The 26,826-nt window shown below is 52.3% G+C and overlaps 3 protein-coding genes across 3 annotated transcripts in view; 2 read left to right on the forward strand and 1 right to left on the reverse strand.

Annotated features, from left to right (window-relative positions):
* The window catches only part of METTL23 (methyltransferase 23, arginine), a 1,679-nt gene extending 958 nt beyond the window's left edge, over positions 1–721 (reverse strand). Inside the window, exons 1-3 of the mRNA XM_021547005.2 lie at positions 602–721; positions 419–523; positions 93–330 (exon numbers count right to left, since the gene is read on the reverse strand). Of these exons, the coding sequence (XP_021402680.2) occupies positions 93–330; positions 419–523; positions 602–721 (463 nt within the window). The remainder of the gene's footprint in view (positions 1–92; positions 331–418; positions 524–601) is intronic.
* Positions 722–1,189: 468 nt separating this feature from the next.
* Positions 1,190–15,494, forward strand: JMJD6 (jumonji domain containing 6, arginine demethylase and lysine hydroxylase). Its single transcript, XM_021547001.3, has 7 exons — positions 1,190–1,433; positions 2,093–2,481; positions 5,337–5,623; positions 6,877–7,012; positions 7,130–7,268; positions 7,911–8,038; positions 9,816–15,494. The coding sequence occupies exons 1-7, from the start codon at positions 1,305–1,307 to the stop codon at positions 9,850–9,852; spliced, it is 1,245 nt and encodes a 414-aa protein (XP_021402676.1). The 5' UTR covers positions 1,190–1,304; the 3' UTR covers positions 9,853–15,494.
* Positions 15,495–22,027: 6,533 nt separating this feature from the next.
* The window catches only part of MXRA7 (matrix remodeling associated 7), a 32,291-nt gene continuing 27,492 nt past the window's right edge, over positions 22,028–26,826 (forward strand). Inside the window, exon 1 of the mRNA XM_021546999.3 lies at positions 22,028–22,573. Coding sequence (XP_021402674.1) covers positions 22,028–22,573 — 546 coding nt within the window. The remainder of the gene's footprint in view (positions 22,574–26,826) is intronic.

Below are 26,826 nucleotides of genomic sequence, written 5' to 3' on the forward strand. Positions count from 1 at the left end.
TGTCACCTGATCTACTGACACTATTCCCAGCAGTACTTGGACACGAACTCCTTGCAGTCACAAACCAAAGATACCCAAGAGCATTAACATACCTTTGGGGTCAAAAAAGACATCTGAGCCTAAAATAATGTCTATGGGTGCCAGAGAGAGCAGCTGTGGCGACACGCGGCCCCAGCTGAGGCCGAGGACGGGCACGCAGGGCAGGCAGTTCAGGAGGCAGCTGCTGCGGCAGCTCTGCAGGCACTGGGTCAGCTCCTCGCTGTCCGACAGGATCACCTGGGCACCGCACCTGGCGGCCACCACGCCGGGGAGACTCACACCGGCACCGATCTGAAAGCACAGCGTGCTCGTGGAGCCCGCGGGCGGAGCCAGACCCGCGGGTCCCGAGAGGGGGAACCGGGCGGGGAGCGGGCGGTACCTCCAGCACTCGCTTGCCGGGCAGGCTACGCCTGTGCGCCCACAGGTACTGGGCCAGGACCACGGCGCAGGGCCACACGTACAGGCCGTACTGCGAGTCCAGCACCTGCAAGACACGGGCGAGGCGCTGTGCCGGGGTCCCGGGAGCTGCCGCTGACCCCCGTGGCCCGGCTGCCCCCGGTACCTCGAGCACGTCCACGACCAGCGCCGCCGGCCCCTCCTCGAAGCGGTACCGCCGCGCCCACGGCCGCCGCGGCTCCGCCGCGGGCCAATCGCCGCCAGACACGTATTGGCGGGAGGCCATGCCGGCCAATCGGCGCCTCCTCCCGGCGTGACGTCACCGGAGCGCCGCCGCGGGCACTGATGGCGCTGAGCCGCTCGCCCCGCCGCGGGCTCCCCTCGGGGCCGCGGTTAAGCCGGGCCGCGTCCGCCCGCGCCGCCGCTCCGGCGGGGCGGGGTGAGCGCCTCCGCGGGCTGCTTCCCGGAGAACGGAGGAAACCGGGTGCCAGGCGGTCGGGCCGACACTGTCATGGGAGCAGCAAGCGCGGGCCCGCCGCGGGAACGGCAGCGGCGGCGGTGGAGGAGCACCCCACCGTAGTTCCACCCCCGTAGCTCCCGGGGCGGCCGCGCTGCCTGCGCGCCGCTCGCGCTGCCCTTCCTCAACATGGCGGCGCAGGGGCGCCGCTTCCCCGGCCTCGGCCAATCAGCGCCGAGGCGTGGCGGAAGCCGGGGCGCAGCCGGCCAATGGGAGCGCGGCGGGGGCGGGGCCGCGGCGACAGCGGCGGCACGGGGTGAAATTTCTGGAAGGTGCGGCCGGAGCGGGGCCGGGGCCGGGACCGGGGCCGGGATCGGGGCCGCGGGCCGTGACGGCCCCCAGCGCCGCCGCCATGAACCACAAGAGCAAGAAGCGGATCCGTGAGGCGAAGCGCAGCGCCCGGCCCGAGCTGAAGGACTCGCTGGACTGGACCCGTCACAACTACTGCGAGACCTTCCCCCTCAGCCCCACCGCCTGCAAGGTGCGTCGGGCTGGGGGCGGAGAGGGGCATGAGGAATGGGGAATGGAGGAGGGGGAATGAGGACTGGAGGGGGGCGCGAGTGAGCGAGTCCGACAGGGATGAGGGGAGGTGGGGTGGGGGCACGAGTGGGGTTGGGGAGCCGTGAGGAGATGGGGATGGAGGAGCGACCGAGGGGATTGGGGATGGCTGAGGTGAAGGGGGAGCTGCGGGACGGCTGATGGGAAGCGCGAACCTTTTCCCGAGGCTGGGGTTGCCTCGGAGCTGAGGTTTGGGGAGGGAGGGGACTTTCCTCCCTCCACGTGGCGAGGCGTGTGGGAAGGTCGGGGCCCGCCGGGATGGAACCCGCGTCGCTCCCAGGAGCGCTGCCCTGTGTCCCGAGGGAGGGAGATGCTGCAAGGGATGTGTCAGCCGAAAGGGCAGCGTGGCCTCTCCGCCCGGGGAGCTGCCTCGCTGCGGAGCTGTGCCAAAGGCTTTCAGGCGGCGAGTGCCACTGATGTGTGCAGGGAGCGGGCCAGGAGAAATGGGGCTGCAGCCTCGGGGAGCTTAAAATAACACAGAGGCAGTTCCATACCCTCGTGGTGTGTGGAGCAATGGATGTGTGTGAAGCACCCCCACAGGCGTCCTGATATCTGTCCTGCTTTCCTCCCTTGGTTTCACAGGATAACGTGGAGAGGGCAGATGCGCTCCAGTTAACAGTGGAGGAGTTTGTTGAGCGTTATGAAAAGCCTTACAAGCCCGTGGTGTTGCTGAACGCTCAGGTGGGCTGGTCTGCCCAGGAGAAGTGGACGCTGGAGCGGCTGAAACGCAAGTACAGGAACCAGAAGTTCAAATGTGGTGAGGACAATGATGGTTACTCTGTGAAGATGAAGATGAAATATTACATCGAGTACATGGAAACCACGCGTGATGACAGCCCCTTGTACATCTTTGACAGCAGCTATGGAGAGCATCCCAAGCGAAGGAAACTCCTGGAGGACTACAAAGTCCCCAAATTCTTCACTGATGATCTCTTTCAGTATGCAGGGGAGAAACGAAGGCCACCCTACAGGTAGAGTGACAGCAAGACAAAACTGGGTATTTTCCAGCTCATTGGTTGTTCCTAAATACCTGGGATTGTCTCACATAAAAAAGGGATATTTTCACATCATCTCTGAAATGAGTGTACATCTGTAATCCTGTGGGAGAGAAGGGCGGATTTATATAATAATTTCTCTTTCTGTCACCTGTGTTGCTACAGGTTTATGGTTTAGGTTTTTTGTTTTTTCCATTCTATTAAGTCAGTTTACATCACTTCTTAGATTTTTTCAAAAATTACACAGCTCCTGAGAGCTATAAAGATCAATTTCTTGCTGTTTGTACCTTCTAGTGTTCAAATTTTAAATACTTCAGGAACAGCTCCTGGGTTTTGCACCAGTAGCTTATGTACAGTGTGGAATTTTGTTTTATTATGAGTCACTCCTTTTAAGGTAAAGATCTTAAACTAGATTGGGATCTAATATGGGCACCAGTTCTTAGCTCCCCTTCAGATGGTTTTGAGAGTGAACAATATTTCACATCTATGTAGTATTTTCAACTCTTCCTTTATTTTTGCTTCAGCTTGGGAGCGGGTGAAATGACATTTCATTCATAAATTCAAATGCAGCAATCTGGTATTTGGGCTTCTAGATAAAAAAGCCATTTTTATCTATGTTACTATGATACTTCACAGCACTGTGAGCTTAAGTTGGAACCCTCCCAAGTAATTAAAGTCTTTACAGTGGCATTATAATTGTCAGACAATGCCTATTGCTCTTTGAGTGACATGAGGCTGTGATGTGGTTTATTTAAATAAAATTGAGCAACAGCTCATCAGTAATGGCACTTTCCTTTGCACTCTCTCATGTTGTGCTCTCTCAGTCCAGTTGTGCTTTTGCAGGAGTGAAGCAAGAAGCTGATTCCATGTGAGATCACTGAAGGAGGTGTTTTTACAGTGCTTTTTATAATTCCCGTCTAAGAACATACAACACTGTGGTCAAACACAAAACCACATTGGGTGTAACAGAAACTGAATACACTTAATGAACTCTAGAGATCATTTACCCAAGTAGAGGTAAATGAGAGAATCTGGTTGTGACTCATTTATTTTGCTGTCTGTGTCCCTCACATCCTCGCCACATACAGGCACATGCTGAGCTCCTTGCTCTTGATCTTGGTATCCAGCTTCTTGTATTTTCTTCTGGAAAATGTTGGTATTTTTCAGGCTGTTGAGGTTTTTTGAGAGCTGAGTGATGCACGAGAGCACAGAATGTTTCCTAGAGTTAGAGGGTTCATCTAGGTACAGAAATGAGTGTGCAGTACTTTTAGAGCATAATTGAAAATCTGTCAAGAAGTGATGCTAATTGTATGAGGAGGATACGACCTCTACAGGTTGATCTCTGGATTGAGAGGTGTGTGATACTGTGTAGACCTTAAAAGCAGAATAGGTGCTGTTTAGGACATTTTTATTGGCATTGTTCCTCTTCATTTTAAAGACAGTAATTTTTGGAAGCCATTTACTGAAGCAGCTATTCTAATTTGGGGAAAGGGTCTGGGATTTGCTGTTGAATTTAGGAGTTGTGAAGTTTTTAATGGTAAATTTGATGTCTTGGAGCAAACTGTGTTTTGTTCATTGCAAGTTAAATCTTTGGAGGAAGGTGCTGGTAAATGACAGTGTTGCTAAATAAGGGTTTTAAAACCTGTGTGTCTGGATTCAGGTTATTGTCAGAAAAAGGGTATTGAGCAGTGCATCTCTGTGTGGCAGACAGACCTTCGTGTGTATAATTTCTTTTGATTTGTTAACAAAGGTCTTGACTGTTCTACCTGTACTTTAATCAGCTCTCTAAGCATAATATAAATCTAAAGAGTGAATTGGCAATAGAAATGGCAAACACCTGCTTATTTACAGCTCCTTTGCAAAGCAGGAAGAAATCAACTTGATAATCAAACTTTACTGTCCTACAATTGATGCTGGCAAATAATCCTTCAAAACCAGTTTGATTTGCACCTGCACTGGAAAGGAGAGATGGAGAACTTGCTGTATTTTCTGAACCTTTGCATTCCTCTTGCTGGGCATCACCCTCCTGTCACTACACAATGGAAGGATTGTGTTGGTGCTTTAGTTTCTGCACTCTCTGCTACCAGTTAAACAGTTATTGTCATTTTTTCCTCTTGGTGCCTGGTATGAAGTCACCTCACACTGATTTTTCTGCTCTGTTCCAGGGAAAATGAGCAGTTAAAGGTGCTGCTGCAGTTAAACACATACCATAGATAAAGTTCTCCACTGGGAGAAATAAACCTTGTAAATGGGCAGTGGGAATATGAACCTCAAATCCTGAATGGTCACTGGAGAATAAGCTCCATGTAGTTAAGTGTTGGAATGAAAAGCCTCTTGTGAATGAACAGAAGGCAAAGAGAGAGGCCAGGGTTGTGTAACTTGCTCTGTTCCTTGTTTTTGCCTTTGTTCCTCATTGTTCTGCAGTTCTGATCTATTTGAGCAGCAAATTTTAGAAAACCATAGGAGGATCCCCCTGCCTAGGAAGAATCCCAACACAGGCAGTTGGGACTTAATCATGCTGATAAACTTAAAAATAAAGATTTTATTGAAGAACTGTTTAAAACAAAATACAGCTAAGACATAAAAAGTCATCTTCATTTACTTATTCAACAGTCGTTCCTGTCCCAGTTCATATTGGTTTTTAGGTTAAACTCTTGTTATATCCTTTTGCTTCAGCGTGAACTTAACAAAATCAAGAATGTAAATGAAGGACCTGTAGTTACTTTAATTTCTAACTGAATGTGCAGTGAGCTGCTGTAATTCTCTGTCTGACATGAAGAAAGGAAGCTACCTGCCTGCTCTGTGACTAAAGCACTTTCCCCCCCATGCAGATGGTTTGTGATGGGCCCACCTCGTTCTGGAACAGGAATTCACATCGATCCCTTGGGAACCAGTGCGTGGAATGCCTTAGTCCAGGGACACAAGCGTTGGTGCCTGTTCCCAACCAGCACTCCCAGAGAGCTGATCAAAGTGACACGGGAAGAGGGGGGGAACCAGCAGGACGAGGCCATCACCTGGTTCAATGTCATCTATCCTCGGACACAGCTTCCCACCTGGCCCCCCGAGTTCAAACCCCTGGAAGTCTTACAGAAACCAGGAGAGACAGTCTTTGTGCCAGGTATGTGCAAATCTCTCCAGGAAGGAAATCTGGAAGAAAAAAGCATATTTGTAACATCCCTGTGTCATGGAGATGAAGGGAACATTTCAGCTTTCTTATATGGCCTATTTCTTACAAAACAAACTGAGCTCGTTTTGGGACTATTCAGTTACTTCTTGGATGTCACAAAATGTGTATGACCTGTGGCAGAGGATTGCATGGGCTACAGATGGTAAAACAAGTGGGATTTAAATTGCAGCATCACAGGAATGTAGTCTGAACTAAATTGCAGTACTAGAAAGCTGTCAGGGCATAAAATAATAGAGGTGTTTGAGCCCCAGTAACTCTTGGACAAAAATGTTTGAGGTTATACACACTGGAGCAAATTAATGGCTGAATTTTACATATAAATTTTTCTTAGCTGTGGGAAACAAAGTACTTAAAGGCACTGACACCTTCCACCCACCTCTCTATGGTTATGCTTCATCTTGCATTTGAAATCAAAAGCTAAATAAAGCTTTGCTAAAGATGCCCTTCCCTCTGAGTGGCTGCACACTGTGTGCCCATTGTAAGTAGGGGGTGAGATGAGTTCAGTACCAGATTCTAACCTCTGAATCTTGCATCATTTATGTGCAGCACAGCCCACAGTGTCTGTCCATATTGCTTGTCTCTAACATCCAGCTGACTTGGTGTGTGAAGGGTGCCTTGTGATTGTCTTGGCACTTATTAGTGACTCCTGAGTGTACCTTCTGTTAAGAGTTTGTAGCTGTCGGGTTCCATTAAACTGTTCCCTCAGTCTTTTCTGAGCCTCTAAGTGGGTTGTAAAAACTCCACTATTTTTATCCCGTGTGGAAAATCAATTTTGCATCTATGATTAAATGAAAGGTTAGTCTGTAGTCACAAGAACCTTGCAAAATCAGCGTGGAAAGTGCTCTCCAGCTGAACAGAAAGGGCTCTGTGCAGCCTGGGTTACAATGGCTGCTGCTGTTAAATAAACTGTCAGCAGCCAGCACGGTGCTGTCAGGTCACATCTTCAGTCCTGGCTGTGAGCTGGGTAATTCGGTCAGAGCGTGGAGCTGCCTTCTGTAACAAGAACATGTCATGCACTGGGGTGAAAGCTGAAATAAGACAGGAAAGATGATGGGTTGGAAAACTCACCTGGGTTTGGGAGATAAGGTCCAGTTCTACCTGCACTGTGGGAAAGGTGTTCTTGGCTGTCCTTGAACTTGCTCTCTGCCATGCAACCACCAATGGTCACTGGTGTTGTGTTTTAGGTGGCTGGTGGCACGTAGTCCTCAATCTTGACACAACTATTGCCATCACACAAAACTTTGCCAGCTGTACCAACTTCCCAGTGGTGTGGCACAAGACAGTGAGAGGGAGACCTAAACTGTCACGGAAATGGTACAGGTAAGAGATTTAGCAGCTTGCTTTGTATATTCTCCATTGAAAACAAAACCTAAAAATATTCATTAATGTGCAGTGTTAAAATTCAAAGGCTAACCCTGAAATTTCAACTGTATTTAGGATCCTAAAGCAGGAACATCCTGAATTGGCAGCCTTGGCTGATTCAGTTGACCTGCAGGAATCTACTGGTATTGCTTCTGACAGTTCCAGTGATTCTTCCAGTTCATCAAGTTCCAGCTCCTCAGACTCTGATTCAGAGGTAATGCTTTTTATTGCAATAGGTGATCCATATTCTGCATTTACATTGTTTTTCCATACTTCATCATGTGCCTTCATCCTTACATTTGTGTCGTATGGAATAAATTAATGGAAAGCACCTAAACCAATCTATATGTTGGAGGAGCCTGTGATCTTAGCAGGTTCTGTTTGCTGAAGCCTCTCTTTGCATTGCTAAATGGATTCAATCTGTTTAATCCATGTCTGTATTATATATGAAACTGTCACTCATCTAGCTTGCAGAAAATGGCTGCAAAATGAATGTTCTGAATACTGGGAGAGGGAAAAGAATCCAAAACAGGTCAGTTATGACATGGAACTCTTGTCAACACCTAAATCCTTCAGAAGCCAGAATCTTCTCCTGGAAGATGAGGTCTTTCTCGGGACCAAAAGAAACACATTCATTGTCTTGGCTCAAATCAGCTTTAGCCAGTGATGAAATCCAAAAATGTTTGTGTTCCTGGCTTTTAAATGCTTGATTTAAAATTCCCTTGATGTGTCTATCCTAAAACAGCACATTCTTTGAGCTCAGGGTTGCTGAGCTCAAAGAACTTGTGGTGAATTGCACAGCACAGACAGTTGTTGAGGTTCCTCTGAATTGTGGTTTCATCTTTTTCTCCTTCAGTGTGACTCTGGCTCTGAGACAGAGGGGATGATGCACCGCAGGAAAAAGCGGAGGACGTGCGGAATGATGGGGAACGGGGACACGACTTCCCAGGACGACTGCGTGAGCAAAGAGCGCAGCTCCTCCAGGTGACCCAGGGCAGCTGTTGGTTTTAAACAAGCACAGGACAACACGAGGGAGAGCTGGCACACTTCAGATAGGGGATTGCTCAGGAGAGAGGGATGGAGAGCAAGGGATTCCTTACATAATAAAGCAGTTGACCAGTGGTATCTTCCCTTCATGAATTATTTTAATTCCTTACAACATAAAGCAGTTGACCAGTGGTATCTTCCCTTCATGAATTATTTTAATGCCTTACAACATAAAGCAGTTGACCAATGGTATCTTCCCATCATGAATTATTTTAATTGTTCCAAACAGAAAACTAAGATTATTGACTTTTTTTTTTTTTAAACAGGGGTTTTATTTAATAAACAATCTTATTACTTTTCCTAGTTGTCTCTTAATAGATGAAAGGATTTGGTTTTATCTTTGTTTAATGGGAGAGGTGGGATGTTTAAACTGCTCTTCAGGGAGCACAAATGAATAGTGAACAGTTAAAGATGAAGAATGATCAGGCAGGACTCAGGTTTTATTGTCTTGTTCAAACAGAAAACCTTCAAGTAGTTGTATGGTTTCTCTTACTGCTGCTTGTGCAATTTCTATTGCCAACAAATTTCAATTTGTTCCACTGCTTTATCTGTTAAAGGCAAAATTCATCCTGAATTCAAAATGTCTGTGTTTACATTTAAAATAAATAAATAAATAAATACATAAATATATATATTTATTCGAGCAAGTTTCAGTCAGTGTGGAAGGAGTCAACATTAATATTGCAAAATCAAGGATAGATATGCTTAAGGTAAAGTTGCTGAGGAAAGCAGTTCTCTGGACAGGCCAGGTTAAAAACAGTGGAACACTGGGAATCTGGGAGTATACTGCAGGGAAGAACTTAAACATTCTTTGCTAAATGAAGCATTTTTTCTCATATAGCAGAGACTTGCCAAAAATGTTAAGCAAATTCCTTGCAGCTTGGTTAACCAGTGCTGCTGGATTGGCTGCCTGCCTGCATTAGAGTGCTGGCCAGCTCTTGAGCTCTTGGATGCTCCAGGTTTGGCATGGATGCAAGTGCTGTGGTGGCTTAGTGTGTGGCTTGCTAAAGAAGGTGTGCAGCAGTAATTTACCTGAGAAAGTCCACATTCCAGCATGATTCCAGCCTGACTTCCCAGTGTGGGGACTGCCTGAAGACCTGTGTGCTCCTGCAGATTGCTCTCTTGTTTGCAGCAGTTGCTCATAACTGAATACAATTGAATTACAAGTACAGAGCATCATTCAAGCTTGGGGAGAACTGTACTGACTGCTTATTTTGCCCTAGAGGTTTCTACAGTTTGCTTGTTATGACATCATCGTATCCCATTTTGGCAGCCAGTGTGACTTCAGGCAGGGAATGAGCAGCAGGAAAGAGCAAACCTTTAATGCAGACCTTGGTTTAAAAAGAAAGCTGTAAAAATGCAGATCACAATGCAGATCTATTCTTCTGAAAAACCTGTGCACTTTTAAATTATTTGCATTCACATTTTGAAATGAATACCCTAAATATTGAAAATCAGCACCTTGCCTAGAACATTTGCTTTCTGGGTTTCACTGTTCTTCCTCCCATATGTTGATTGTTTCACTCTGTGAGGGTGGGTGGGCGTTCTGTTCCAGCTGTGTGATGGCTTAGTTGCTAAAACGCTTCCAAACACAAAATCTTAACCCTGCTTGTACAATGGAGGAAGAGTAAGCCTGAGATTAATCTGCATGCTGGGATCTTGTGCCCTGATACAAGGGAAATGCTTAAAGGCAGTTGTACCTTTTTTTTGACAGGATTAGGGAATCTTGTGGCGGCCGCAGCTACCCGTGAGGGATAACACCACCTACCCAGAGGCAGCTGCTGATGGAAGCTGTTAGCAGCCAGCCAGCTCTGTTCTACTCCCTTCTGCTTCTATTTCTCACACTCCTTAAGTTTTTGTTACCCTTCCTCGATCCAGACATCTTCGTTACGTGCTGTCCACGGTTGGCTCCTGAATAACCTGTAGGGGAACGCCCCGACCGCGTCCTTTGTGCAATGCTTTGTCCCCTCTGCACCCCGGGTGAGTGCACTATGACCCAGCTGTGGCTAAGGACATGCCAAGTATTTCATGGGTCACAGAACTGGCAAGGAAGGCAATGGTCAGTTTTTAAAGAACTCTTTTTAAAACCAGCAGGTAAATGTAAAAACCTGCCTTGTTTTGACACTGTCATATGTTTACATGTTGTCCTGTACACTTGAGGAAAGGAACACCAGCCCTTTTGGCCTATTGGAATGACTGGTGGATCTCACACCAGAATTTTGGGAAGAGCAAGGAAGAAATGAGCTTCTGCAAGAACTGAGCTGTGGAAAATGAGTCCTTGGATTTTACCCTGCTGCAGGAGAACGTTGCTGTTGGGGCTGGTGCTTCCAAGTGTGTGTCTTATGAAATCCTGGAATATGGGCACTTGGAAAGAACCCATCATTGAGTTCAACTCTTGGCCCTGCACAGAAACCAAGAACCCCATCTTGTGCCCAAGAGCAATGTCCAAACACTTCATGAACTTAGACTGCCTCAGTGCTGTGACCATTGCCCTGGGGAGCCTGTTCCAGTGTCCAGCCACCCTCAGGGTGAAAAACGTTTTTGTGATATCCAACCTAAACCTGCCCTCACTCAGCTCCAGGCGTTTTCTTGAGTCCTGTCACTGGTCCCAAGAGTGAAGAGCTCTGTACCTGCCCCTTTGCTGTCCCTCATGAGGATGCTGAAGACCCGAATGAGATCTGACCTCAGTCTCCTCCTGGCTGAACAGACCAAGTGACCTCAGCCACTCCTCATACAGCTTCTCCTCCAGACCCTTCACTATCCTCGTGGCCTCCTTTGGACGCTTTCCAGTGGTTTAATGTGTTAGATGTTGTGGTTCCCAGAACTGCCCCCACCACTGAAGGTGAGGCCACCCCAGGACAATCCCCTCCCTTTCCTGGCTGGTGATGCTGGGCCTGATGCCCCAAGGACATGATTTGCCCTCTGGGCTCCAGAGCACTGCTGGCTCAGATCCAGCTTGCCACCAAGCAGAACCCCTTAGGTCCCCTTTCCACAGCTCTGCTCTCCAGCCTCTTGTTCCCCAGTCTGTCCACACAGCCAGGAGTGCCTGGACCCCAGCACAGAATTCAGCCCTTGCCCTTGTTAAACTCCACATGGCTGATGATTGCCCATCTCTCTGATTTGTTGAGGCCTCTCTACCCTTGAGAGGGTTGACACCTCCTGCCAATTTAGTGTCTTGGCAAACTTAATATTCCTTCCAATCCCATGTCCAAGTCATTAATGTTGAAGAGCACAGGGATGACGATGGAGCCCTGCAAAACCCCACTAGTGACCAGTGCCAGCCTGGTGTCACCCCAGTCACTGTCACCCTTTGTGTCCAGCCTGTGAGCCAGTTGCTCACCCATCATTTAACACGGTTAACCAGCTGTGGGCTGCACAGTTTGTCCAGAAGGTCACTGGGAGAGACAATATTCAGAGTTTGCTGAAGTCCAAAAGGGTGATATCTACTGGGTTTCCTAGGTCAGTGAGGTGGGTCACCTGTCACAAGAGGAGATCAGATTGAAAAAACAGGACTTTCTTTTGTGAAGCTGTGACTGATGCCTGCATTGTCCTCCAGGTGTTTTTCAGTACTTCCCAGAACCATCTCTTCCATGACTTGGCCAGGCACTGAAGTGAGACTGACAGGCCTGTGGTTTCCAGGGTCCTCCTCCCTGATGTTGAAAACTGGGACATTTGCCAGCTTCCACTCAGCTGGAACCCTTCCAGATTCCCAAAACTGCTCAAAAATCATTGAGAGGTTTTGCCATGACATCAGCAGCATCTTGAGAATTCTCAGATGAATGCCATGAGGCCCCATGGATGTGTAGGCATCCCTGTGGAGCAGCAGATCCTGCTGCTTTGGGGTCGACTGGGAGTTGAACATTGTCACAGTCACAGTCCTCCAGCTCAGGGCACTGAGACCCCCTTGGCTCATCATCTGTGCTGAAGACAGGCAAAGAATTAAACACCTCTGCCATGCCCATGTCCTTGTTTTTGAGGACACCATCCTCATCCTGGAATGGGCCAGTGTTACTTCTAATTTGCTTTTTGCCATTAATAGATTTGAAAAAGCTTTTTTATTTCCGTCATGGTTCTGGCCAGTTTTGTCTCCAGTTGAGCTTTGGCCATATGAATTTTCTCCCTACAGTGGCAACAGCATTTCTGTATTCTTCCCATGTCTGACCTTGCTCCCACTGGGCAAACACCTTCCTTTTTCATCTTATTTCCAAGAGAAGATCCCTGTTCAGCCAAGAAAGAGAAGGTGGTGTGAATGCCCCAAGCACTGAAGCAACTTCAGCAGAGGTGACCACCAACCTGAAGCACCTTTTGTGGTCTGAATCAGCGTGCTCCATGCACACACCTGAGGTGCAACACCTGAACCAGCAGCAGCCCATCTGCTTCCACTCTGGGTCTGTCAGGGTGACAGGTAACAAAGCTGCACTAGCACCTTGTAATGGGAAGCTCAATTTTGCAGGAGAATCCTGGAGTTTCTTGCACAGCAAAAACTGTGGCAGGAAAAAGCATTTGCCAGTACTTCCAGTCCTTCAGGTGCAGGTGTGATGTTCAGCACAAGGTAACTGCTGACAAAATCTGACTCTGCCAGACTCTGCTGGGCTTGGAACACTAAACAGTTCTGGGGCCGTGGGCTCGCTCAGGCCACTGCAGTTCACATCCCTAAATGGTTTTTCTTTGAGATTTCTGAAAGTTGCAGTGCCAATTTTAAAGGACTGAGGAGGGGGACATGTTGGTTTTTTATGCTTTTTAAAAATGCAGTGTGTTGTTTAAGTCTGTGTAGATGCATTTGTATTATGCCAGGTAAAGCTCTTGTCCCCAAGGGATCTTTGGAGCTGCTGGTTTGTTATATTAGCAGGGTCTTGTGCTGGTGGTGTCTCTGTGTGGCTGAATGTGCTGCTAGGAAATCTGAATTTCTCATGGGCTGCTTCAGTGGGTGCTCTTTTCAGCCCTAGGAGGTGGGTACAGAATTTACTTCAGCCATTCTTTGGGAGAAGAAACTTGACAGCAGAAGTGCTGTGCATGTAGTAAACACACAGCAATGCCCAGGCTCTGATGAAAGAGCAAATTAAAGAGATATTAAAGCCTCAGCTGTGACTTTCTTAAACATTTTGGGTTTGGTGCAACCTGGAGTGTTGCTTTTCTGGGCTCTGATCCATTTTTAACCTTGTATGTTCCTTATTTAAGCAATCCTGGGCCATATCCTTTTGTACAAAGGAATCCTAAATGTGTTTGTTGGGATCTCTGTTTTTGACTCTTCTGTGCCAGTCAGTTTGTGTAAGAGCAGTGTGGTGGTGGGGAATGTAGAGAGGGAAGGTTTATTGATACATTCTTTAGCTGTTCAGACTCCCAAATTTCCTGTGATAGATAGCCAGGCATAAGCAAGCACGCTTGCTCTGTAGCCAATGCAGATTCTTCCACAACATCACTTAAAAAATCCTGCAATTATTCCAACTCCTGGCATTTCTGGCCAAGGCTGAGCAGCTTGGGAGCCTGCACAGTCTAAGTGTGTCCTCTCAGTCTGCAGCTGCTGCTTTTTGGAATAATGTGGGGCCTGGAGAGATGAAGGCTCACAAGACTCAGCTCTGTCACGGTGAGGGGAGTCCTTGGAGTTCTGTCCCTTCCTCTCTGGTGGCTGGGCAGCACCTCAGTGAGATGCAGCTGCATTTGGCACATGTGGTTCCATTTGCACAGTCTAAAATGTGATGTGAAAGCCTGATTGCTGTGCTGGGAAAGCCACACCTCTGCCTCTAGAAACACAGTGGGAAGTTGCAGTGTGCAGAGCATTCTTCCATACCTGTGAACTCTTCCATAGTGTGAAATAAAGCAATTCCTGGTGAAGCCTGTGTTGATGTGACACCCCTCACAGAAAAACAGCGTGTTTGCAATGGACAGCAGACATCATGATACCAGCAGCCCTCTCCTGACTGCTCCACAGGGCACTTTCCTGCTCTGAAACAGTGTCTGTGCAGTCTTACCTGGGAATCAGAACTCTGGGATCTCCAGTTCTTCCCCTTCTGGCTTTTGCCTCAGCCACTTTGGTGAGTCTTGAGCAGTGAGGAAGATCCCTACCTCGCAGGGCTGTTGTGAGGCTGAGCTGTAATGGCTGTGTAAGATGCTTTGAAGCCATCCACCCACAAAAAGTGTTCCATTCATTCTGAGCAACCTGAGACTTCCGAGCCTGGTGGGAGCTTTTTGTAGCAGAAAACATTGGGGATGTTTTTCAAAACTCTTGGCCACGTGGTGTTCTGTGATGGCCCTTCCAGAATTGCTGTGTGGTACATAAATTGCAGCAGAACAAGAATTCTTGTTTTCACCAGGGTTGAACTGTTGCTGTTCCATAGCCTGCTCTAAACAGGAGGTCCTGCTAGGGCAGGATCTGTTTTGAAACAGAATCAGATGCTGTTTTCTCACCAGGGAGTCAACTTCTCTGGCCTTACAGGAATGGGGGGAGCTGGTGCTTCCCAGGCCCTTGCTTCAGGCTGGGTGAGGGAGGAACAGTTAAAAACTGTGCTCCCTTTGTGCCCCACTCCGTGCTTGTGGGAAGCTGCCTGGGGAGAGTGGGCTCTGTGCTCTCGTTTCTCCAGGCTTGTGCTTCTTGGGGCATCCTTGTCTCTTGTTCCAGCCCTGCTGCTTTTGTATTCTGGAGGCCCTGGATGCAGCTGGTCCACACCCTGTGGATCCCCCATTTCCTTGAGCCCCAGAGCAGCAGCACAGCTCTGCCTCACTTCTCTGGGGTTTTGGTGGCTGCTGTCTTCCCCAGGGATGTGCAGAGACCCTCGGCCTGAGTGTCATTGTCACAATCCTGCCTGCTCCAGGAAAGGATTTGGGAGCTCTGCCTGTGCTTTAGAGCCTGGTGACGGACACAGGCTGTGAGAGTTCAGGAGGAATTGATCCAACACTCCATCAGAACCACAAATGTGGACGAGAGGCAGCAGTGGCAGCACCTGTTTCCTGCACAAGTGCTGTGGGAGCAGGTGACACCAAGGAGCCTCTGGCAGAGCTGCCTCCCCTTTCAGGCTTGTGTGTGCTGGCTCCAGCTTGTCTCCTCAGTTACATCAAACCTCTCCAAATGCTTCAAGGAAGGACAGCACCCTCTTTCAGAGTTAACCTCTACTCTCCTCCCTGAGTCCCCAGCCACTGTGGGCTGGGAAGTGACTGTTGGCTGAATCCAGTCTGGAAGGCCTCTGTGGGCACATTGTAACTGGGAGGTTTTTGGCATCCTCCTTGCAAAGGAGAGAAGGAAAGTGTTACCCATTTGTGTGACAGTCCCACTGTCAGCTCCAAGCCCTGCCACTGCCCTTAGCTGCTTTTATCACCCATCCAGCAGAGCTGGGATACTTGTCTTGTTCAGATGATTGTGGTTTTGCTTTTTATTTTAAATAAAATCAATTATTTTGCATTACCCTGGCACTTTCTTTCATACTGTAATCTGAAAAAAAACCTTACAGGTGTGCACTTCTGTTTCCCAAAGTGCTAAATGTGCTGGGAACAGTTCTGGGGATGCTTGAGGGTTTGCCCATCTGTTCTGGGGTGTGGCTTGGAAGCTGCTGGGGTTGTAGTGGCTCTGGGAGGTGAGTTGTTGGTAGATGTGTTACCAGACTGTCCCACCTGCTCTTTGGCCCTGCCCTGGCCTCCCCAGTCTGTGTCACAAGAGGTTTCTGTCTTGTGTCACCTCACACTGCTGAGAAGGGGTTTCATTTTCCACGTGTCCTGTGCTGCTTTGGGAGGGCCAGGTGGTAACCAGAGGGAGGGAGCACTTCTCCCATGGGGAAAGGCTGACAGAAATGGGATTGTCCAGCCTGGAGAAGAGAAGCCTCCAGGGTGATCTAATTGTAGCCCTTCTGCTCCCTGGAGAGAACCTACGAGAAAGATGGAGAGAGACATTTTACAAGGACCTGGAGTGACAGGACAAGGGGCAATGGCTTCAAACTGACAGGGAGAAAGTTTAGCTTGGATATTAGGATTAAATTCTTCCCTGTGAGGGTGGTGGGGCCCTGGCACAGGTTACCCAGAGAAGCTGTGGCTGCCTCATCCCTGGAAATGTCCCAGGCCAGGGTGGATGGGGCGTGGAGCAGCCTGGGACCATGGAAGGTGTCTCTGCCCATGGCAGGGGTGGAACAAGATGAGCTTTAAAGTCCCTTCCAACCCAACCCATTCTGTGATTCCATGATTCTAAATAAGCCCCACAGTGCAGAGAGATTCTGTGGAAGGGCTGCACTCCAAGCAGAGGGGTCTGGGGCAGAGCTGCCTCAAGGAGCCTGGCTGTGAGGTGGAACAAGGACTGGGAAGGTGGAAAAACTTGTATATTTTGTCAGTGAGCATTGTTGAAGCCATTAACTGTAGGTAAATAAGCTGGCACAGAGTGTGGAACAGCAGCCCTGAGACTTTTGAAAGACTTACAGCAATATATTGTAAAATGAAACACCTTGAAGAGTAAATGGCTTTGTGGCAGCAGACAGGCAGTTCACTCATTTCCACATAAACCTCTGTCCTCCCCTTCCCAGACACTGCTGGAAACATTCTTCTTCTTTACTGTCACCGATAAAGCCATTTTTTTTCTCCTTTCCAGCTGCCCTTCAGCAGCTCTCCCCATGCCCAGCTCACCTCCCCTGCTGGATGCACAATTAGCAAATGAGCCCCTCCTCTCCTTGTGTTTGATCCATGGGTGTGTCCATGCCTGGCATTTAACAAGCCCCAATTCCAGAAAACGCTGCGAGTTAATGGTGCCTAAAAACTGTGTACAGCCACTGTAGAAGTGCTTTTATAATTGATCTCTCTTGTTTTTTAGTCTGGAGAGGCAATTTAGAGACAACCTGACCATTCTTCCTCATTTGCAGGTATTGCTGGTACCTCCTGCAGTCCCTCTGTGGCCTTGCAGTCAGGACTTGATTTATTTTTATTCCGCTTGATTTATCTACACATCTTTCTTTTTGTGACAGTTGCAATTTCATTTCAACAAGGAGGATGACACACTGATACTTTAATTCCTGCTGGGAAGCCTGTGCTGCACTTTTGCCAATGTTCCTGCTCCTTCCCTCCAGTCTGATGCAGAAGCAAATAACTCCTGCTTTTTCTTTTGGAAAGCAAATCATGGAGCAGGGCTGTGTCCCTCCTGCAGTGTCAGGCATGGCACTGAGCAGCTACGTGTTTTAAGACTGGTTTGGAGTTGAATGAACAGGCTTGCAGCACATTTTTTTTTTTCCTTCAAGGCACATAAAGATTCCTCTGTGGGGCTTCACCTCCTCTGGTTCTGGAGAAGTTTGGATCAGGGCAGGCAGAACTGGTCAGGAATGTGTTCAGAGGGGAATAATCATTCCATGTCCCTTCTGGTGTGACACCTGGTGCTTCCCACCTGTGTGTGGTGCCTGTGACTGTGGATGTCCTGTCCTTCAGCAGAGGGGCCAGAACTGGGGCTGCTGCTGGAACAAATCCTGCAGCCTGCCCGGAGCAGGAGGAGGGGCAGGGCAGCTGGAGCAGCAGCCTTGTCCTGCCTGTCCCAGCTGTGCTGACAGGGAGAGGTGGACTGGAGCTTTTCTGCTGCAGCATTGCCTTGTTTACAGCCAAGGCTGTGTCACCTCTCAGCTGGGGCTGGAATGGCTGCCAGTATCCAGGAGCTTTTGGAATATCAGCTTGTATCAGTGTGCTGTCAAGGGTAAGGCCAGTTGTACTGGTTGACAACTTTGAAGACCCTCAACAGCAACTCAGAGCCTGCCCAGGGTCAGGGATTAGACTGTAAAATGAATTAAGATGTTGGAAAAAGCTGTAGGGGTGAGAGCAGAGGCCTCACAAGCAGAGGGGTTAGTGAGAGGAGCTCAGGGAGAAGGTCTAGAAACAAATACTTAAAGGAGAGCTCTTGGGTTGGATCATTTCTTTTGGTGGAAGCAAGGTAGAACCATCCCCACCCCCGGGCTGAGCTCTGCTATTTGTGGATTGAATGCAAATACCCCAGAGCCAGCACACAGCCAGATGTACAAAAGGCAAATGAGAAGCCAGCCAGGTAGGGGAATGACCTGCAAGCCTGAAGAACAGTGAGTACAGGGGTGTTTCTTGGGATAGCTTCTCATTTCTGGCATCAAAATGGAGAGGGCTCTGTTCTTGGCAAGGATAAAGTGGTGTCTGTGACTGGGAGTGTGACTGGGGCTTGCAGAAATCTGAGTTTGAAGCAGCTGTAAGACTGGTCTGTGCTCAAACTCGCATAAGCGAGGAAAAATGGGTTCTGGGAGGATCTGAGAACATAAAATCCTGACTTTTCCCCTTGGAAACCAGCATGTATCTGCACAGGGGCTTGTGGAGCCACACTCGGGTTAAAGCTAGGATGCAGAGGCAGGTATTGGAGCTCAGTGACCTCCTTGCTTTGGGTGGGTGGGATGCAGAGGACCTCAGAACAGCACCTGCCTGTACAGCTCACAGGCTGCCGGACACTGAGAATGTGTGGTGTGTTAGATCAGTTCTTTTTTGTGCCTGTAGACGGTCCCACACCCCATTCCTGCATCCTGGGGGCGGCTGTGGCCCGGCCAGCAGCAGCCAGCCCGGCTCAGTCCCTCCCGCAGGCAGATTTGCGGCACAGCAGCATTTTCCCTGCCGGGGCTTTTTCCCGGAGCGGTTGTCACTGCGGCTCTCCTGAATCCCCCTTTGTTGGGAAAGCTTCTCAGCTGCTGCTGCCCTTGGCTCCCGGAGCTGGCAGCCGTGTGAAAGCGGCTCTGTGCGGGACCGGGGCCCTGCCCGTCCGGGGACTGTCCCCTGCCCGCCCGGGGACTGTCCCCTGCCTGCCCGGGGCTCTCGGGGAGCGGTTTCCAGCCATCCCCTGTCCAGACTGGGCTCTGAGGAAGCCTTTCCCAGCCATCCCTCCCCTGCCACCAGCCATCCCCTGCCCAAGCCCTTCCCAGCCATCCCTCCCCTGCCATCAGCCATCTCCTGCCCAAGCCCTTCCCAGCCATCCCTCCCCTGCCCGCCCGGGACTCCTGGGGACCATTCCCTGCCCGTCTGAAGCTCTCGGGGACCGTTCCAGCCATCCCCTACCCATCCCGGGCTCTTGAGGCTTAAACCCTGCTCTGCCGGGGCTCTCGGGGACTGTCCCCAGCCATCCCCGGGACTGTCCCCAGCCATCCCCGGGACTGTCCCCAGCCATCCCCGGCTCTCCCGGGCGCTGCAGGGCGGTTCTCCTCCCGAGAGAGGGCAGCGCGCTGCTGCCGCTGCCCCGGGCTCAGCCCGAGCCTGGGCTGGGGCTGGGCCGGGGGTGCCGTGCCCAGGGACCCTTCCCCGAGCCCCCTCTGCCAGCAGACTCTGAGCTCGTCTCTCCGGGGGCTGGAGGGCAGCCCCAGGGCGGAGGTTCCTGGCTGGGAGCCTGCCTGCCTGGGCCGGTGTGTGAATCCATCCCCTCCCGCCCCGCAGCGTGCATGATGGGGCTGGAGGCATCAATCGTGCCTTGTAAGTTGGTAGGAGAGCCCCAGAGATACCTCTGTGCCTCACAGCAGGAGCTCTGGCCAGGGACCATGCTGAGTGTACTCCATCAGTTCCCTCTGGAGGGGACAAGTTGGCATCACACGGGACCGAATTCTGCCTGGGGGATCATCCCCATCAGATGGCATTCTGCAGGAGCTCTCACCCCAAGTGTGGCCATGAGGAGCTGAGCTCTGTTGCTGATCCTGTCACCTCGTTACTGCATAACTTTGGCTCAGAGCAGCTCTTCTGGCAGACACGTCCTTGCTGCTCCTGCCCGTTGCTCTCAAGACCAGGAGTGTTGTTTTTCACAGACATCCAAACCCAGCTGCTCTCACAGCTGTGAGTGCTGCGGGTTCCAGCAACCTGAGAGGGAATTGCTGCAGGTCCAGAGCCAGGAGCTGCTGCTACTGAGCACCTCTGATGCTCCTGTTGATTCCCTTATCAGGGATTCCATCCTCTGGAGAAGCTGTCAGGACCAGCTTCCCTTATTTTAAGGCAGTGATAAATGCTGCTCCAGAGGGTGCTGGCTGAAGTGCTCTGTCTCTCTGCTGGGTTAATGCAAGCCACATGCTGCTGCATTCCTGAGTGGGCAAACACCCTCCAACACACTTCCAGCCAAGAGCTGTGGAAAATTTCTACTGCCAGGGAGAAAGAGCAGGAGGTGTCTTGGGTGTTGGCAGCAATCAAGGGCACTGTGACAGCTGGAAATGTATAATCTAAACACCCCATGTCACCCTATTAGCAGCTCCCAGTGCCCAGTTTCTCTCAGTCTCACCCAGAACTCCTTTTTGTGCCCAAAACTGACAGTTCACATGAGCACAGGAGCAAGGACACAGACCCTGGAACTTCCCCACCCTGGTTCTGTCTCTGGCCACGAACAATTTCCAGGGCTCAGAGGAAGCCTCTGAAAGCAAGTGATGCACTGGACTGGGGATGATGCCTTCATGGCAACTGGGATTAGGGCAAGGAGGTGGAAGAAGGGACCAAATACACATCAAAAAAGCTGCTGAACAGACAGCTCTGTGATGCTGCCAATCTCCGGGTGATTTGGCTGAGCTCTAGAGCAGCTCTGACGATTGAGACCCAGGAAATGCAAGGCTCTACTGGAGAAGGGGAGGTAAGTACTGTGGTTGGTTGTTGCTAAGAATACAATTATCCATAGGCTAACGATTGCCTGCCTGATAGGATTACCAATAAAGACAAATGCAGGGAGGATCACGGCTTCACTTCCTTCCTCCCACCCGGGGATTTAATCTCGTCTTTGTTTGAGTTTTGTCTTTGGTCAGTCAATAAAAAAACTCTGCTCCGGGTGGTATCTCCAGGGCCTTTTCCTTGGAAGAAACTTTCTGGGGTGAATTCCATGTCTGTTCCCCTCACATGCATCCCGCTCCATGCTGGTTTCACCCTGGCAGCAATAGTTTAGGCCTTCTAATTTCAGCCTGCTTTGTAAAAGGTTGGCTAATCCTCCCAGCAGTCTTGAGAGGCAGGAAATCCTCAGTGGCAGAGTCTAGAGGAACCTGACAACTCCTTGGCTACTCTGCTTGCCAGTTTGTGATGGCTTTTGGACACATCCTGGTTTTTGAACCTCCTGTTTTTCAGACCTCATGGCAGCAAAATGTTTGGGGAGAGTCTCTGGCAGTCCAGCTGCTCTCAGCACCAATTTTACCTGGGGGTATCACAGCAGTTTATGGCACTGATATCCCCTGCAGCTCCTGGGGAAGGTGGAGTGATGCTCTGGAGCTTGGCATGGATGTGCTGCCAGATGCTGCTCACCCAGGGGAGTCAGGACAGCCTTCCTGGTCCTGCCAGCCCCTCCGCTCCCCAGCCAAGGGCTAACAAGGTGCAAATGCTCATTAAACACTGTTAAACACAGAGGCCAGCGACACCCCAGCGTGTCAGAGCTCACCAAGCCCTGGGTGCCTGCGCAGGGAGCATCCCGGGAGACTGACACCTCCCCATTGTTCCCAACGGATCCGTTAACGAGTGACAGACAAGAGGAAATGTCCTCAAGTTGTGCCAGGGGAGGTTTACATTGGGTATAGGAACAATTTCTTCACTGAAGGGGGTTATCATCTTTGACGTCTTTTCCAATATAAATGATTCTAGGATTTGACGATGCAAGCCACTGCCGAGCAGTTTGGGAATGACTTTGTGGCTATAAAGCAGCGTCTAATGAAAGATCCCCTTGTCCCAAGCTGGACTCTCGCATCAAGCAGCCCAAACCTTCCTCTCCCGGCGCCCCTTCCCAAATCCCAGCCCTGGCCGCGGGTGGATGCGGGCGGGGAGCGGGGCCGGGCTGCGGCTGCCGGCTCGGAGCGGGAGGTGGGCGCCGGGCCCGGGGGGGCCGGGGGGCCGGGGCGGTGGGCAGGGCCGGGGATGACGCCGGTAAAGCCGGCCGAGAGCCGGCCCAGCCCCGCCGCCGGCCGAGCGCCGCCCGCGCACCCCCGCGGCCGCGCAGTCGGGTCGGGCGGGCTCCGGCGGCGGGGCGCGATGGACCTGCCCGTGGACTGGTACCCGGGACTGGCCGTCCCGCTGCTCTTCACCGTGCTGGCCCTCGTCCTCGCCTCCGTCTTCCTGAGGCTGCGGGGAGGCGGCGGCCAGCGGGCGGCGGAGCCGGCTCGGGAGGGCGGCCCCGGGGGAGAAGCGGCACCGGCCGCGGCCAAGGGGCCGGAGGACGAGGGGAGCCGGGTGCCGGTGGAGGAGGTCGGAGCGGGCAACGAGGGGAAGGAAGCGGTCGCCGAGCAGCGGGAGGCGGCGGCGGAGCCGGGCCCCGCGGCCGAGCCCAGCCCCGCGGCGGCCGAGAGCATCCCCAGGCAGCCGCCCGCGGAGCCCCGGCCATCGCCCGAGCAGCCCCGGCCATCGCCCGAGCAGCCCCGGCCATCGTCCGAGCAGCCCCGGCCATCGCCCGAGCAGCCCCGGCCATCGCCCGAGCAGCCCCGGCCATCGCCCGAGCAGCCCCGGCCATCGCCCGAGCAGCCCCGGCAGCCGCCCGCGGAGCCCCGGCAGCCCGGGCACCGGGAGGATGCGGAGAGCAAGGTAAGGCCAGCTCCACAGCCCGGGTCCCCCAAAACCCCCCTGGTGTCACTTCTCCATCCCTCCGTCTCCGCGGGTGGCAGGGAGAGAGCAGCGCTCGGGGTTTTCCCCTAAAATAAGAGAGGTCCCGGCAAACCCCGTGTTTTGTCTTCGGATGGGAACAAGCCCGTTGTCCCCGGAGGAGGCAGCAGTTTGGGGGGGTGTTACTGGCTCCTTCCCTCCCCCGTCCCCTAAAGAATGCTCCTAAAAAATAATCTAAGAAAGTGAAGATTCAAGGGAAGAGAAGCGTGTGTCAGTGTGAGCCTCTCCTGTGTGCACAGCTAACCCCTGGCAGTCTTTTCCTTTCCCCACGAGCTTATCCAGGTGCTGGGGTATGTGCTTATGTTTGTTCTTCCCGTCGCATCCCTTCTCTGCGGGTTACAGACACTGTCCCCGTGGCAGCGCGGGTTCCGTGCGCTGTCCCTGCCTGCCCCAGGACCGCCCCACTCCTCCCCAGCCCCAGCTGGATGCTGGCCCCAAGCTCTGACCCCTGGCTGAACTGGCGGGGCTGGGGGCGGCAGTGATGCCCGGTAAATCCTCCTCCTCCACCGGATCTTGTTTAAAAATAAAAGAGTGACCCAGTGTCCATGGGAAGATCTTGTTCTGCTCTGCCCAGCCTGGATGGGACTCGGTGACAACCTGAGGTGCACAAACGCCCTGCCTTGGTGGCGTTCTCGCATGTGGCCCCTTGTCCAAAGGCCGGGAAGGGAGCACAGCGGTGGCCCGGGAATGCGGGAGCATCGCCGTGTGCCGGGGCACGGGGCTGGGGCCCAGTCGCCTCCTGGCTATTATTAGCAGCATTTGTAATCCTCAGCAACTGTTTCCAGGCTGCCGGGCAGTGCGTACTCAGCCCTCGCCTTGGAAAGCATCTCCTGTGACTCACCGGATAGCCTTGGGCAGGTCCCGGGGGCTTGCACAGCCTGCTCTGTGCTGGGATGCTCTGCGACACCCACGGCTGACCTGCTCTCGGGGCTGGCATGTGGCTGTGCCTCCCTGTGCTCCTCACACCTCCCTTGGGGGGTTTTGAGCCTCGTAGCTCTGCTCTCGCCTTGCCAGTGCCCTTTGCCCATGGATACAGCTCTCATGCTTGACACAGCATCCTGGAAACCACATCTGTTTCTCTGTCCTGTGATTTATCAGTGTCTGTAGGTACCAGGATCTCTGGAGAGCTCCTGGGACACCATGAGCCAGCTGGGTCCTGGCTGGGCCAGCTCAGCACCAAAGTTGGCCACTTGGCTGGAGCTTCACCCATTGGGACAGATGGATCCTGCCAGAGCCTGCAGCTCCTCTGCTGCTAGCTCACCTCTTGGGAATGTTTTCCTCCCCTCTGGCTGCTCTTGAGCCCTGATTTCTTTGAACAGGCACTGCTGCAATGCTTGTTGTCCTCAGAGACGGGCTCAGCTCCTTTATCCCTGCTCGCCACAGGTGCAGTGACAGGGTTTTGTGTGCCTGGAATGAGTTCTTACTCAAGAAATGGGGAGTTCTGTGTCCTCCAGAAGCCTGGCTGTGCTCTGTAGGACTGGGGCTCCTCACTGCCCCCTCAGCTCCTCTTACAGCAAAGGAGCAGCACAGGGTTCTGGTCAGCTTTTCCTCCTGGAAAAGTCACCCTAGGCCTGAGCAGCATCCCCTTGGGAAGGTCAGGGACCAGGCACGTGTGGCCCGGGTGGGGAGCAGTGGGAGGGGAGCGATGTTTGATGTTTCTGGCTGCTGAGTGCTCCGGAGCTGCCAGCAGCGCCGGGGCCGGGTGGCACAGCCGAGGGACTGGGAGAGACTACGTGCACTTCCAGCAGGCACCACACACGTGTGGCACTGCCCAGTCTGCTGATCCGAGGGTTGGTGCTGTGGGCAGAGTGGGAGAGACCATCCACAGCTCTGCACAATCTCCCTGGGTTCTGCTTTTGCTCCCAATGAACATCCTCCAAGCTGCTTCATCCCGCCCCTCCTCCGGCACCACTCGGACCCAAGCCCAGGAGATGTCACAGGCAGGGATGGCACGGCTCTGGGCAGGGCAGGGAGTGCTTTGCAGGCGGCTGCTGATGGAATCGTTCCCTTTCAGCCTGTCTTGGCTCGGCCCAGGGCTGCGGTCCCCGATGTGACTCAGCAGAGGAGGCTCGCAGAGCCTGCCCGGCTGCTGGCTCCTGCAGGCTCAGTGCATCAGCAGGCAGAGAGAGGGCTGTGCTCGCCACTCAGAGAGCTTTCTTCCCTTATTTATTTTCTTCCCTTACTTATTTTCTTCCCTTATTTATTTTCTTTTCTCCCTGTTTTCTTAGCTTGCACTGTGCCAGGCTGGCTGGCATTGCCCACAGCCATTAACCACTCGACCAAAATGCTGATGGATGTGTTAATGACGGGCTGGAGCGCTGCCTCCTCCTTCCCTGCTCCCTGCCTCTGCAAACTGGGGTCTGCTGGGGCAGCTGCGTGTCTCAGCCTCCCTCCTGCTTCCATCTCCTGCAAGGCTGATCAAATCGCTAAAATTGACGGCCCCCCTGCCCCTCTGTGCAGTGACCAGTTCATTGCAGCATCATGCTCAAGGCTACAAAATGAACCAGTGGCAGAGCAGGGAAAGGAGCCCAGTAGTCCTTGTTTCCCTTAGCTGCTGGTAGTGTTTCCCCTTGTCTCTGCTGGCTCCCATCACTGAAAAAAAAACCTTAATTAGTCTGTCGTTGTCTGTTCTCATCCCCATCCCCAGCTCGTTAATGGATCGGGCAGTGCTGTCAAAGCAATCCCGTAATGAAAAGCTGCTGGGTGGGGACTGGGTGGGAACAGCAGCGACGCTGGGGCTGTGGAGCGTGGTTCTTATGAGAAACTTCAGCTCTAATGAGCTGGAAGTGGCAGGTGGCAGGGACTGGGCAGGGCTTTCAGTGTTGGACCAGAGTCACCTCTGGGGTCCCATCCTGCCCAAAATGTTCTGGAGATGGGGAGGGTGAGCGGGCAGTGCCAGGCCACGGCAGCCTGGCTGGTTTGCCAAGGGTTAATTGCAGCTGAGGGCTCCAAACAGAGCAGGGGCAAGTGGGTGACAGTGGGGAGAGGGGACACAAAAACCTGAGCAGGGCAGCCTGGGGGCTGTCACCTGGACAGCAGAGGCACAAAGGTTTCTCTGTCTCTTCTGCCAAGCTCCTGGTGCATTTTCCCTTTGCCTCCCACCCCAGGCTGTGCCTCCCTGGGGGCTCCCAGTGCCTCTGGACACCCCGGGCAGCACAAACCACCCAGCTCCCACCAGGAGCCCTCTTTACATTTAAAAAGTCGTCATTCCCCCCCCCTAATGCCTCCTGCCTGCCCTTCCTGTGCTGCAGGGCAGAGGGTGTCTAATTAAGTCTGGCTGTAATTGGCAGCTGTTCAGGCTGTGTCTGCAGTGCCAGCGGGCTGGGACAGGAGCTCCAGTGTCCCCCAGGGCACTGGGGAGGGATGTGGTGATGTGCTACCCCCATCACAGCAGCACTGCCAGGGAATGCAGGGCTCCCCAGCCAGATCCCTGACTGCTCAGATGTGCCCAGTGCCAGGGACAAATTCATCATCTCTTGCAGTGCTGGAAACTGGGAAGTGAGACAGGACATGTGTCACCCCCAGGAGCCTTTGAGCCCTGTGTGCCCGCCCTGAATCCCTCCACGGGGCTGCTGCTGGGCCGTGGTGAGGGGCAGGGTGGCACTGGGGGCTGCGCTGGGTTCCCTACCCAGGATGAGGAGGTTGGGCAGCTGCCCTGGGAGCTGTGGGCTGGGTAAAGCCCTGGAGCTGTGCCAGAGCCAGGGCACTGCTGGAGCACAGCCCACGAGGACTCTGGATGGTCCCAGAGTTTCAGAAATGCTCTGCCCACTCCGTGGCTTGTCCTTGCCCGTAGCAGTGACAGGGGAAGTGACAGGAGCAGATGCTCCCATGCTTTGGGGGGCTCGGACCTGCAAAATGCCATCTCCACATGAGGGACACCCTCTCCAGGCACCCCAGAGCTGGCAGGACCATCAGCAGGGCTGGAAAACTGCTCTTGACCTGCTGCTGCTCCTGTGGCCAGCGGGAGGATGGAGAGCCCCAGTGCTGGGTGAAGGGGAGCTGCTGACACAGCAGCTGCTTTTGTTCTGCTAAACTCTGCCCAACATTATTATTATTATTTAGTCTTTTTTTTTTAGAGGTTTCTTCCTTCCCCTTTTCTCCTGGCTTTTCTCTTTCTGGCTGGCTCTCTCCTGTCTGCTTTCTTTCCCTCTTGCAATGTCTTGCATCAGGCTTGG

The sequence above is a fragment of the Lonchura striata genome, chromosome 19 (assembly GCF_046129695.1).
Source record: "Lonchura striata isolate bLonStr1 chromosome 19, bLonStr1.mat, whole genome shotgun sequence".
Lineage (NCBI taxonomy): Eukaryota > Metazoa > Chordata > Aves > Passeriformes > Estrildidae > Lonchura > Lonchura striata.

Bases quoted from the DNA above. Each gene is read 5' to 3' on its own strand.
- JMJD6 (XM_021547001.3), top strand. From the start codon at position 1,305: ATGAACCACAAGAGCAAGAAGCGGATCCGTGAGGCGAAGCGCAGCGCC. The intron at 7,013-7,129 runs GTAAGAGATTTA...AACTGTATTTAG, and splicing joins CTGTCACGGAAATGGTACAG to GATCCTAAAGCAGGAACATC. The intron at 7,269-7,910 runs GTAATGCTTTTT...TTTCTCCTTCAG, and splicing joins CCTCAGACTCTGATTCAGAG to TGTGACTCTGGCTCTGAGAC.